At 42.1% G+C, this 14,094-nt stretch overlaps 1 protein-coding gene across 2 annotated transcripts in view; it reads right to left on the bottom strand.

Moving 5' to 3' along the window:
- The window catches only part of HSPA12A (heat shock protein family A (Hsp70) member 12A), a 41,986-nt gene that overhangs the window by 15,799 nt on the left and 12,093 nt on the right, over positions 1-14,094 (bottom strand). For both annotated transcript variants that reach the window (XM_026704966.2, XM_087932662.1), the window contains exons 4-6: positions 9,990-10,176; positions 7,717-7,821; positions 3,680-3,796 (exon numbers count right to left, since the gene is read on the bottom strand). In XM_026704966.2, the coding sequence (XP_026560751.1) occupies positions 3,680-3,796; positions 7,717-7,821; positions 9,990-10,176 (409 nt within the window). The remainder of the gene's footprint in view (positions 1-3,679; positions 3,797-7,716; positions 7,822-9,989; positions 10,177-14,094) is intronic.

The raw sequence follows: 14,094 nt of genomic DNA, 5'->3' as shown, positions 1-14,094 counted from the left end.
CAGTGTTAGAAAGGTTCAGACAGCATGGCCTCAAGTTGAAAAAGAAAAATGTGCCATTGCCACTAGACAGGTGGACTTTCTAGGTTATAAAATTGACGCCTCTAGCATTCACCCCTGGAGTCCAAGGTTAAGGCAATCCACGAGGCACCCACTCCAACCTCAAAAACTGAACTACAGGCTTTCTTGGGGCTATTGAACTTTTACGCATCCTTCTTGCCCCATAAAGCATCAGTAGCGAACCCTACACAGATTACTGGATAAAAAGTCACCTTGGCACTGGGGGCACAAAGAAAACCATGCGTTCACGCCGTCAAATCACTACTCACGTCAGAGGCGGTACTTATTCAATTCGACCCCAACCTTCCTTTAGTGCTGGCAGCAGACGCATCCCCTTTTGGAATTGGGGCGGTCTTAAGTCACAGGCTTCCCAATGGCGCCGAGGCTCCCATCGCCTTTTTCTCAAGGACGCTCTCTGCCACGGAGCGCAATTACAGCCAGATCGATAAGGAAGCTCTAGCAGCTGTTGCAGCCGTGAAGAAATTTCACGAATTTCTCTTTGGCCATTTTTTCGAACTGGTCACAGACCACAAGCCCCTCCTGGGCCTACTGGCCGGGACAAACAGACCCCTCAAGTCCTTTCCCCTAGGATGACAAGGTGGACCCTCTTCCTAGCAGCCTACTCCTACAGACTTATACACCGCCCGGGTAAAACACTGTCCCACGCTGACGCTCTCAGTCGCTGCCCCTTGCCGGCTCCGGCTGAAGACCCTGCTCCTGTCCACGCTATTTTCGAGATCACCCAGTTGGACCTGCCCATCACTGCCCTTGACATTGCTGCTAAAACCAAGACAGACCAAACGCTCGCCCAGGTGCTCGACTGGGTGAGGAGGGGTGGCCGGGTGGCAATGTTGAAAACAAATTCACACCTTTCAAGACTCGCATGCAGGAGTTGTCCAGTTTGCAGGGCTGTCTACTATGGGGCACTCGAGTGGTCATCCCGACCTCACTGCGTGCCCGAGTTCTGGAGGCGTTGCACGAGGGACACCCTGGCATCGTGAGAATGAAAGCATTAGCACGCAGCTACGTGTGGTGGCCGGGTCTCGGCGAGGACGTTGTCAATTGGGTAAGTTCCTGCAGCATTTACCAGGAATCCGTCCTGCTCCCCATTGCCACCCCTACCAGATGGGAAAGCGCCAGCGCTCCTTGGTCCAGAATTCACATCGACCTGGCCGGCCCCTTGCATGGGAAGATGTTCCTAGTGGTCGTGGACGCCTATTCCAAATGGATTGACGTAGCACAGCTATCCACGACCACCACACTAGCTAATCACCAACGTGTTAACACGCCTGTTCGTAACGCACGGGCTACCCGACTCCATTGTCTCCGATAATGGCCCACAGTTCGCATCGACCGAGTTCAGCCGTTTCGCTGCCAACCTGGGTATCCGCCACATTTTCACAGCCCCATTTCATCCTGCCAGTAACGGATTGGCTGAAAGGGCCGTCAGGACCACTAAAGAAGCCCTGGCTAGGTTTAGCAAGGATGACTGGCACCACAAACTCTCGCGGTTCCTGATGAGCCAACACTCAACTCCTTGTTCAGTCACCAATAAGTCCCCAGCTGAGCTCCTGATGGGCAGGCGTCTGAGGACTGTATTGGACAGACTTCACCCACAATACTGCCTGACTCTCCCCTCGCTTCCACATCGGGGGTTAGACATTTTATCTTACAGGAGCCAGTATTCGCGAGAACTTCGCTGGAGACCCCTGTGGATCCCGGCGAGATCGTAGCAATCACCGGGACGCGATCGTGCCGGGTCAGACTAGAGGATGGCCGTGTCTGGAGGAGGCACATAGACCAACTGCGTAGGCGCCTCAGCACCCTCGCCAGCAGAGATCCAGAGTCACCAGACAAAGGGAGGCCTCATCATCAGCCCCACATCCACATCATGCCCGGCGACCAGTTCACACCAACAGCCGATCCCGAAAGCCCGAGCACGGACAGCGGCGCCCAGACGGTTGACCAGCCCGATCCAGTCTACGAGAGCACGTCCCCAGTGACCAACCCTACGAGCCCCGGGCATGCCCGAACCCAGGGGCACACTGGTGACACTTTGCAGGCTTGCCTTCCCAGACAGACCCCGAACGGACAGACAACGTTCCAGAGCTGCGCCGTTCCGGGCGCCAACATAAACCTCCTGCCTACCTCAAAGACTATGCATGTTCGCATCTGGGGGGGAAGGGGTGTTATGTCCTGAGAACTCTAGGAGTTCTCACTCAGGTCCATTCACTTGGCGTGGGCGTTCTTCCCTTCACTCATTGGTTGGTTCTCCCCAGCAGCCAGCTATAAAAGCAGGCTGCGGGGTCCAACCAGTTGCTGATTGCTGCGAGCCCGTTCCAGGCGTGGCAAGCACGGTCAGCCCTTTATTGTTATAATAAAGTATTGTTGCACTCATGCTCTGGTTCAGCCTCTCTTTTCCCAAACATAACAATCTCCAAGGTCCCTTCCAACTCTATTCTGTTTGATTGATTTTAAGTTGACACACTGATACAATCCAAAATTAGCAACTAAACTGGAACTAAGGAAGTTTGAATTTAGGCCAAAACTACTCAATAAAAATAACACTGCGGTTGAGATCAAGGGATCGATTTCATATAATTCTGCCCCTTTGCTAAAACAGCTTACTGTTCTTTGACCTCCAGCACTTATTGTGTGCCGATACATGTGAAAATCTGTACATGGCCCATTCCTAAGATACTGGCACAGTTTGTTCCATCATTGGTTGGACTGCAGCTGTTTGATCTAAATTAGGACTAAACTCCAAGAATATGATCAGATCAGACAAAAATGGAAAGCATAACTCAAAAGTAGCTTACCAATGAACCAGTATTTTGGGTCAGAGGAATTTTTACTATCATTATGGTTGGTTGCACAGTCAACTGGATATTTAGACTGGATTTGACATTTATATCCACTTCTCAAGTCCTTCCCAAGGACATGGGATAGGAAGAGGTTGCTGTTTGATGGCATTAAAGGTATTGTCACCGGATGTAAACTTTTCTAAGTAAAGCTGCATTTTGCAACTGAAGAGTGATTTTGTCAGTGTTGATGGTTTCAAGTGGCATGACAATGGGGGGGGGGGGGGGTCAGTGGTCTGGATGTCACAACTTTGTAACCAGATTGTAAGTCCCATTTTTCAGAACTTTGAACAGTTGCTAAGCGATTAGTTGTAAGCTGAGGACTACCTGTATTGCCCTGTATTTTTTCTTTTCAAATACAGATCATGCGAGGCTACAGAATATCTTCAAAGCAAATCTAGAGTGTTGATAACTAATTAGGTATCACACAAATATGAACCAGGGAACTTCTGAAGTTTCAAATCTGGTAAGAGTGCTACTAATGTTCATCTGATGTCAACCACCATATCTAGGCAGAACCATGCAGGTTTTCTAAGCCACTTGAATGAGACTGGCTCTAATAGAAACTTGTTAAGTACCATTGTGCCGTACCTTCTCCTCATTACAATTCAGTGAATTAGAACAAGTGAGATACTTCCAGGTGTTATCTGAATGATTTGGAATTTTAAAATACTTTAGCCCTTTGGGCCTAGGTACTAAACCTGAATACCTCCATCAAGCCCTATCTTTGTTACTCTTTAAACCTGCAATATTCACCTTACCTTGTAGGCAGCTTGCCTCATAAACTGCTTTGCAGGCTGCTTCCAGATGGCAGGCACTGTGATGACCCATCGCACATCAGAATTTTCAAACTCTGACCCAGCTTGATCACTCAGTTCCTAAAATAATTGGAAGCAATGCAGTTGGAAGATATAAAATGAGAACCAACTGTTTCAAAAATCAGTAACACTTTTTAGTAGTTCCCGTGGAAATTATTTTTTTGTTTCTTGCATTGATTGTCTGTCAATAGCACTCAACCTGATTGAAACAGAAGACTGCCTAGATAGCTAAATCAAGGTTTCAGCTTCATCCTATCAAGGAAGTAGGAAAATAAGAGTTCAGGAAGGACAAGCATTTCTCCAAATTGAAAGCCCAAATTGAACAAACATAATAAGGCATTATGTTGAGGTCTGGTCCAAATGTCTTTTCCTAGAATTAATCAGGTTTAATGACACTTGTTGTAAACCTATATCCATTCTATTATCCTTTCTTTATTAAAAGAGTTGCTTTATTTAAAGGAAGCATTCTAATTAGATCATTTTTTCCATTTTAAAACTTGACTTAACTGCAAATTCTTTCCCTATGTAGGCGTTTATTGCTTGTCTTTTTTTTTAAATAACAACAGAAGTGTCTGTTCTTCATATATAAGGGAAAATAGTTCAGTGTTTGCTTTAGACATCTGCATCCAATTGGTTGCTGGTGGTATTTATGATGAGGAATTTCACCACAGGTAACAACTCTTGTGTGTCTTTGTGTGTGTCTTCCAGAAAATGAATGAAAAGGTGTAGTGTCATTTCCTTGAGAGGAAAAAATATATGGTTAACCAACAGGGATAAGATTTAAAACTTGTGGCTGAAAAGGGAAGGTCTTTCTAGCAATGCTATTTTTTTAAAAAAGTATGTAAAAACAATGCTATTAGATCTTTGTTAAAAAAATCATTGCTTGAAACCTGGTGTTTCCTCAAGATGGACTCAGCATGTTACCGTGAAGATTCTCCAATTTCCTTTGATGTGTTCCTTTGCTCCTAACTTTATAGCTTTTTCAAACACAAGAAGTCAGCTTTTCCTCCAATGCCATACTGCAATGTTTGTTGAAGTTGATTATTTTAAAAGAAATTTCAATCTGGGATCAGGCCTTGTTATAAGACAGAGAAAATGGTCGCCTTGGATCATTTAATACAGGAACTGGGGTGGCTGGATATTGCTCAACTCAAGTGACAAGATCTAACCAGCCTTAGCTGATACCAGACCTTCCTTCTTGTAAACTGGACAGGAAAATAATTAATTCCAGGAAAAAGAACCTCAGAGCCTGATTAATAGTATTTTACTGGAAGGGAGAAGGAATGTTAAAATTACAACATACACATTCCAGCAAGAACTCTACTTCTGTGCGAGAAATCTTTATATAGGAATAAGGATTATTCTCTCATTATTTTTTAAGGCATGGAGATGGAACCTGGAATTAAGGAGAAACTTCCTAACAGTGAGAACAATTAACCGGTAGAACATATTGCCTTCAGAAGTTGTGGCTGCTTCATCACTAAAGGTTTTTAAGAAGAGAATGGATAATCACTTGTCTCAAATCCCTTCTTGAGAAAGGGATTAGACTAGAAGACCTCTAAGGTTCCTTCCAGCTCTATTCTTATTGATTGACTCAGCTCTATGAAGCTGGTGTAGTCTGCCCACTCTCTATTGTAATTGTTTTGGTAACTGTTCTTCCTATTATCAGTATGAGAAACAAATCTCACAGCTAACCTAAAAAACATTAAGGAAGGTTGGTATGATTAATTTTGGGATGGGAGATCAAGAAACCTGCTTCTAATAATCTCATATAAATGAGACCTGGAGGGCACTGGCCATATTCAATCTGATCAGACAAGAAAATGACTATAGAAGGAGGCAGCTCCTCAGATAACCCAGTCCAGACCCATTTAAGGCCTTAAACGTGTCAAATAGCCCCTTGAATCAAACCTGGTAGTCAAACAACAATTGGTGTTGCTTTCAACATAGAGGTCAATAAGAAATACCCAACATCATCAACACCATGTTTTGTAACTTCTGAATGCTTTCCAAGGGCAGCTACTAAGGTAGAGGTGTCAAACTCAAGGCCCGGGACCAGATCCGCCCTGGGGCATGTTTAGATCTGGCCTACGGGGCCACCCTGGAAACAGCGGACCAGTCCACTGTGCTTCTGCCATCGAAAATGGAGCTTCGGAGTCCACATGTCCCTGTCCCCCACCCCCCCAAAGCTCTGTTTTCTCAGGAAGAGGGTTGCAGGAGGCTGTTACAGACGAAAACAGAGTTTGGGAGTCTGTTTTTGCTGGCAGAGTGCTCAGGCCACCACAGGCATCTCTGACATGAGTGACATCAAGCCCCCCCTGGCCATACCACCCCAGCCCTGAGGTCAAACACAACCCTGATGTGCCCCTCAATGAAATCAAGTTTGACATCCCTGGACTAAGGCATGAGAGACTGTGAGCACGTTCTATTTTATACCCCATTCCTACTGCCAGTAGCATGTGAAAGGGCCTTTCTATGGTTACTACTATTCTTCCACTGGCTGGCAATGACATATTTATCTAGACAATTTGAAATTAATTTGCTTCAGTTGATATTAATGTGCTAAGAGCTCCTTATTTATTTTTTTGTTGTGTAGTTTTATAAATGAATTATAAAATTTATATTTTATCTGCATTACTGAACATTCACACCCTGGTTTTTATTGGAGGGGGAATCATGTAATTTTAACCAATTTTAAATAAAAAACTATCCAAACCTCAATAAATATTGTGAGAATGTAAGGAGTTAGAAATAGACATAAGCAAAACCATCTTTCAATGTCAAAGCAATTGCCTTCTTACTGAGATTGTATCTGTCACTCCTATTTCTTAGAAACCAACTGGGGAGACTCATGTCTTTGATCATGGCTATGGTATGCAGGACAGATGGATTTAATTTTTTACCTACAATAACATTTCTCATAGAAACTCTTCTTATGTTTCTTTGGCCCCAAGTGCTATTTTGAAACCGAGAATTATTTTGCTTCCATGATTCTGAATCAAGACTAGGAATAGGAAGGGGGAAAAGAATTTATTGTGAAGAAGAAGGTAGGTCTGGAAGCCAAGGCATTAAAATGCATGCTTCAATGAAATGGATAGTTTGACTTCCAAAGATTCTGCAGCTTGAGAATACTTCACTGAGAATAATTCCAGAAAGGGCACAATTAAAGTGCATTGTATTGTACTGTAAAGTGTAAAATAAATTGTATTACCTTCTACTTGGTCCGCAGCATTTGTACTTAAACAATTAGAAGAGAACTCCAACACAGGTGGAATTGAAGCGGAAAAAGAGTAGCCTAACGGGAGTGGCCTGACATGGAGATGGGCTTTGTGGCTTCTCCACAGATTACAGTTGCCCATAGCCTTGGGTCACAACAAGCAACCACAGCAAACAGATAATCTGGTTCTCTACAGGACATTGAGGGGACACATTCCAGCAGCATTACTCATGACAAGAATCTATGGGAATGGTAGACCAATTGCATTATTAATTTTGCAATGACAAATCAATTTAGGGACTTATCTGTTTACCAAATTACAGAATCTGGAGAAATCCCTTTCTGAATGTCCCACCATCAAAAACCAGATCCTAAGGTGGGTCTTACTCAACTTTCTGTTCAAATGTATATATTTTTAAAAGCAAAATTATTTGTTGCCAAGAATTATGCTGCAAGTCCATTTTCTGAATATGTTGAAATAGCACCAAATGGTTGCCATTAAATACTGTGGAAGGAGGATGTTAGCAATGTATGCAACAGGATGGAATCTTCTGGAATATCCTAGTGAGGAAGGAAGGAGTTAAATAGTTTAGATGTTTTAATGTCATCAGTAATTCTACATTTCCTACAGCTGCTCCACTTTGTTTATATTAAAAAAAAAAAACTGCTGCAGGCTGGAATTTGGCAAAGTTAAAACGGTTGGACAGATTTTGTGTCAGCTACAAATATAAAAAACTGGAAATAGAAGTTGAGCGATTTTTACCTTTAATGCTTGTTCCTTAAAGTACTGCAGAGCGTACGCAAATATTTCAATGGCCTTGACTTTCTTGCCATTTGCTGCTGACAAGTCAGTTTCCAAAGTGAGGTTCTGAAGAAGAAAATAATTTTCAGAATTAATAAATATTAAATCATGCTTTTGGACTTGAGGGAATACAACACTGAGCCTTACTCATTATGCCTTCTGCCTAATACTCACAATTCTTACTGGTTTAGGTTGTGTCATTTTATTTTTATTATTTTGCCCATCTTGTGATTTGCAAGTTTAATGTGATGCTGCCTTGATGCAGATGGGTCCAGTAAATCACAGATAGAGTTGAGATTGAGTAGAACTGTTATACATAGTGGTATGACTGGACACTGTTTTGTACTTTAGTTGTTTTGGGTTTTATTAATCTCATGATGTATCAGTTTTATTCAGGCAGTTACTTGGAGAATGTGAAGAGTAGCTGCATGATAATACAGTATTTAAAAGGAGTGCTTTGACTTATGATTAGTGACCATTCAGATTTATGATTAGTGACCTACTGGGAGTTACTTACAATCTAGATTCAAAGTTCTGATTATCTCTCTCCCCCACCACCCCAAATCAGAGGTGGTATTCAGCAGGTTCTGACCAGTTCTGGAGAACTGGTAATGGAAATTCTGAGAACTAGCAAATAGTTTAGTTTAGTTTACTTTATTGTCATTGCACCTCATACAACGAAACACCATCTTCAGTGCACATCATGACCATGACCATGAAAATAAACACAAACACACATCCTTCACCCATTGAACCAGAACCCCCCGACACCACACCAACACTGCACTATACAGCAGAATTCAAAAGAGATACTGCCCTGGGATAGAAGCTGTTTTTCAGCCTATTTGTCCTTGTTTTTATTATTCTGTACCATCTGCCAGATGGTAAGTTAAAAAAAAGGGGGTTCCCAGGATGAGATGGATCTTTGAGAATGTTTTGAACTTTCTTAAGGCTGTGGGAGCTATAAAGCTCTTCCAAAGAGGGGAGAGGGCAACCCATGATCTTCTGGGCAATGACATTAACCCTCTGGAGTGCTTTCCTATGCCACTGTGCAACTGGCAAACCATACAGAGGTGTAGTATGTTAAAATGCTCTTTATGGTGCAGCGGTAGAAGATCACCAGCAGTTTTTCATTCAGTTGTTGTTTTCTGAGAAGTCTCAGGTAGTATAATCTCTGCTGGGCCCTTTTGACCAGGACTGCAATGTGGGCACCCCAGATCAGGTCCTCTTTTAGGGTAACACCCAGAAACTTAAAACTGGCCACTTGCTCCAGTCGGTCTCCACTGATAAGCAAGGGCTGGATGTCTGATCTGTTCCTTCTATAATCCACTATAACCTCCTTGGTCTTATTGGTGTTGAGGACCAAGTTATTGTCTCCACACCACGAAAGCAACCGGTCCACCTCATCTCGGTAGACAGACTCATCCCCCCCAGAGATAATTCCCACCACTGTTGTATCATCTGCAAATTTAGCAATAGTATTACTAGCGTGAGTGGGAATGCACTCATGTACATAAAAAGTATAGAGTAAGGAACATAGACTAAGAAAATACCACCTCTGGCTGGAGATTTTACAGTATCCTTCCCCTGCCATGCCCAGCAAGCCACACCCACAGAACCGGTAGTAAAAAAAAATGAATCCCACCACTGCCCCCCATGGGCACATGAACAAAATTCTGGACCTCAGCAACTAGGCCTCACTTAAAGCCAGGGAAGGTTTAGACCTCAAATATGGCAGAAACACAAACATCATTTTTCTGAGGCTTTCTGTGTAGCTATGGGAGAATCTTGGCAATATCATAGCTTCCAGGAAGGAGGCAACATATTCCAGAGAGAAACCCAAAATGAGACACAATTAGAGCTCTGAACTAGATGGGGAAGGAAGGAAAAGATTAGGATGTATCTATTAGGTTAGAAGGTTATAGCTTTAGTTTGGCAAGTTCTATCTATTAGGTGTAATTAAGTAAATAACTGGATTCAATTGGATTTTACAGTGTCATTTTTGGGCTTAGTCCTAACGTTTTCAGAACACTGGTATTCACAAATATTTTCGTGTGTGTGTGTATCTGTGTGTGTGTGTAAACTCTGGTTTTAAAGAAATGTGGTAGAAAAAAAAATTAAGATGTAAAAATAATTTCCCCCACAAAATCATTTATTTATTTGGGTAGTATGTTAAAACAAAATGTTCATTATATCAAATGAACATTGAACATTAAAATGGATTCACTACTTACACTAGTTGTATGGAGCTTCATCTTAAATTTTTCAAAATATAGCCAGTGTTTTGATTCATTGGGATCTAGGTCATGATAGAAATCTCTTGCCGCATAACCAAAACTGTGGAACTTTCGTTCTGGGGTCAAGAGAATAGTTGTTGGTGTCTTCTGGTTAGACACACCAGGATCTCCTCCTTCCCATCGCCTAGAACATAGAGTAAATAATTTAAAAACAATCAGAGTTTGACATTTATTGCTATTCAACCTGGGTAATTTATCCATGCAAACACAGTAACTTTGTGGAACTGTTTAAAAAAAAATCAGGATACAACTTTCTAAGACTATTTTTTAAAAAAAGCAATTACAGGCTGAGATTCAGAGGTTCTGGACGAAAATCCACCAAAAGTTAGGTATAAAGCGTGCCACTTTTCTCACAAAGTGCCCCAGAGCACTACTGGACAATGCATGAGCACTAATGGACGATACACCAGGTCTTGCTTGTGGATTCCTATGATGGGTCTGTGTGAGAAGAAAGCAGGTGGGCCGATTAAATCCCTCATACTGCCCAAAGCACTGTTTCCTCAGAGGCTCTACAAATAAAAACATCAAGCACTTTATATAATAGAGCCCTATTTTTAAAAAGTGTCCCCTACGGCCCTTGACTATTAGAACAAAAAAATCTTTAGTTGTTTTGGTTTTGAGTAGGTTTTGGTTCGGAGAAGGTTACTCACTACTGAGGTGAGCTGGACTGCAGCAGCTAGGTTCTGCCCCAGCTTGCAAAACATAAAAACCATAGTACATGCACTGGCACTGCATTTAATAAGAGAGACTGCATTTGAGAATCAAATAATAAAGAGCATATAGAGTGTATATTTCGTGGGGGACAGCGTGTTTTCTCTCTTTGCTGCTCTTGCTGTAGCACACGGTTTATTATTAACAATGTCAATAACACGGGTGAACTAAACCTCTTAAGGCTTTTCTGGTGAAGTCATTTGTCAAAAGGGCCCACTAACTGGTCACAATCTCTTACCCTTGAGTCAATACATTAGCACTGCACAATTGTTTCTTAGCAATAAAACTTCCTTTGTTTTCAGCCCATGAAATTCCCTTCTCAATATATAATTAGGAGCTCATTATGAGCAAAGAGAATCCCAGTGGTTTGTTTGTGGAAAGATACACAAATTGTAAAAGTCTATTAATTTAACAAATGATAACTGTAGATAATAATATTCAGATATCTTGAATTAGACTTTAGTGGAAGCACATGGTAATCTGGGACTTGTGATAAAAAAAGAGATTAAAATGCATCATTTTGTGCCATTTAGAGTTTGAATTGAGATTGCTGCTCATGAAGCCCTATGCACCAGCTGCACAATCAAAGCAAAGGGGAAAAAAACACTGTTTTCATTGGAAATCCTAATAACTGTAATTTTGACTCATTTTTGATCTTATTTTAACTGCAATAAACCTTTTGCTAGCTTGAATCCCTCCTCAGTGCTGTTCTGTCACACACATAGGGTGCACCCTGTGGCTAAGATTCACAGAGCTATCTTTAAGTATATGAACAAATTTTTCTATCAAACCCTTCCTCAACTTGGATGGTCCCAATGTTTAAGAATTGCCAATGCACCCTGAGACTGTGCTTCAGGCTGTACACATCAGCGCACAAAACCCAGCTGGCACAGAATTTCAGCTTTTATTTAATAATAGCAAAACCTGTATTTCTTCCTAAGGATTCGAAGATGAATAATATTGTGTGAAATGTTAGTAAAAGAAAAGTCTACAACTTGTGACAGATTCAGGTTGGGATTTCCCTAGTCCTTTCTACCTTCTTATAACTAGAAAAAAAGGAAGAGATTCTGACCTAGATTTTGGTTTGTTCAGGCCTCTACTGCACAGCAATTGTTAAAAATACAAATCCTGCCCCACCACAAGGAGTAATAGCACTAGATAAAAGGCCAATGCATTTAAATCCTGCATTGACTTGGGATAACTCTTGAAATGCGCAATCACAATCTTGCATAATATACACATGTTGGTTGAACCAGAAGCTTTGTATAACCATAACATTTCCCACCAAGATATAATTAGGGCTATCCAGAGAGGATATAGCTCAGCAGAAAAGCATATGCTTTGCAGACAGTCCCAGGTTCAATCCAAAGCATTTCCAAGTAAGACTTAGAATAGCCATTTAGGTGAAACTAGTTAACTAGTGCTACTTGTTAATCAAGAGTGTTTGTCTACATAAACCAATAGCCAACTTCTTATAAGCCTGTTTCCTATAGTCTTATGTTTGTTTTATTTTATAGGAGTTCTATTTTAAGAAATTTCAGTGGTGAAAAAAGTCACATTTGTTATTAATAAAGCATTGTCCATTTACTTCTGCTGACATTTTTATTTTAATACTATCAAAGAAAAGGCTAAGCACACATAAGATAAATTATTCAGATCTGATGAAATAGTGGTACTTTTTTATTCATCCAGTCTGTCACATTCCCCCCCTCCAGCCCATCCTAGCGTCATTATCTCTGCCCTAAGCTGATTCTCCCATACTACATCCATACTCTGACATCAAGGAACCTTGGCAATGCCTCAGTTTTTTTATTACGCATTTTGAGCACTATAAATAAAGTCTTCCTTGTCACTCTTCTCTGTTAAGCATTTTGATGTTAACAGGAAAAGGTTAAGAAGCAGCAGTCAAGACTCCACTTAACTGCATCATTCTTAGGATCAGTGGTCACCAACCAGTGGGCCGGGGACCACTGGTGATCTATGAGAAAATTTTGGTGGTCCGCAGAGAAGTATCACCCCCAAAGCACCCTCCAAAGCAATTAATCCAGGCTGCACTGGAACACAAGGCTGCGCCACCCACGTGGCCTGCAGGAATACAAGGCTTGCGTTGCATTGTGAACAACATGAGGTGGTGAGGGGAGTGGGGAAAGAGTGGAGGGGGAGGACTTGCCCCATGCATCTCACCTGGCCACCGGGCTGCTTCTTTCCTCTTCTGCTTTTGGCTGCATGCAAGGAAAGCAGCAAAAGTCTTTTTTTTCTCTCCCCCAAACTGCGCCAGAAATGAGTCTTTGGGTCCCTGCAAGGCATCCTGCTCCAAGAGGCTGTGCCAGCACGACAAGTCTCACAAAGGCTCATTTCTGGTGGAGTTTTCGGGGAGAGAAAGAAAGACTTCTGCTGCTTCTCTTGCAATGAGCCAAAAGTCAGTCTCTCTCTCTCTCTCTCTCTCCCTCCCTCCCTCCCTCAGAATGGACCAGGAGACAGTATCCTGCTATCCCAAATAAAGAATGATCGATCAGCAGGCAAATGGGGTGGGGAATCTTCCTGCAGACATTTTTGGGATTTTTCCAGGGTCTCTGGCCCACAGGATATAAAATTATGAGTTTGGTGGTCCCTGAGGTCCAAAAGGTTGGCAACCCCTGTTTAGGATTTAATAAAGTCAAGGACAATATCAGTAGTCCAATAGTATATCAGTAGTACAATAGTCACTTAATTGTGTTATTTTGCTATTTTGTTTCAGCGAGAGACAAAGCCTTACTAAGGCTTTTTACACAGCCTTAGTTACACTTGGAATACTGCATCCAATTCTGGTTATCACAATATAAAAAAGATATTGAGACTCTGGGAAGAGTGCAGAGAAGAGGACCAAGAATGATTAGAAGCAGTGGGATACAAGTGGGATATGACAAGGTTAACTACTGGTTTGGGATTTACAAGCTTCCCTGCCATGTGCCTGTAATTCATCATCAGCATGCTGTGTGCAGAGGTACCCTTTGAAACAGCCCTGTTTTCCTGCTGTTTTAACTGCAGCTGTGCCTCGTTCGGCAGCTAAAGTTGAAAAAAGCAGGAAATAAAGATCAGGTAAGAACCCAGGTGGGTGGGTGGGCAAAAACATCAGCAGACATAAAACCGGTTCTCTGTCTGTTGCTCTTCAGAGCTTCCGGTTCTACAGAGGTGGACAGAACCGGTAGAAACCCACCCGATTAGAAGGCTGGAGACTAAAACATACAAAGAATGGTTACAGGAATTGGGTATGTCTAATCTAGTGAAAAGAAGGCCTAGGGGAGATATGATAGCAGTGTTTGTGGGGCTCCCACAAAAAACTATTTTCCAA

The sequence above is a fragment of the Pseudonaja textilis genome, chromosome 4 (assembly GCF_049901715.1).
Source record: "Pseudonaja textilis isolate UNSWEBS1 chromosome 4, rPseTex1.2, whole genome shotgun sequence".
Taxonomy (NCBI): Eukaryota; Metazoa; Chordata; class Lepidosauria; order Squamata; family Elapidae; genus Pseudonaja; species Pseudonaja textilis.
This window is presented reverse-complemented; position numbering and strand designations above follow the sequence as displayed.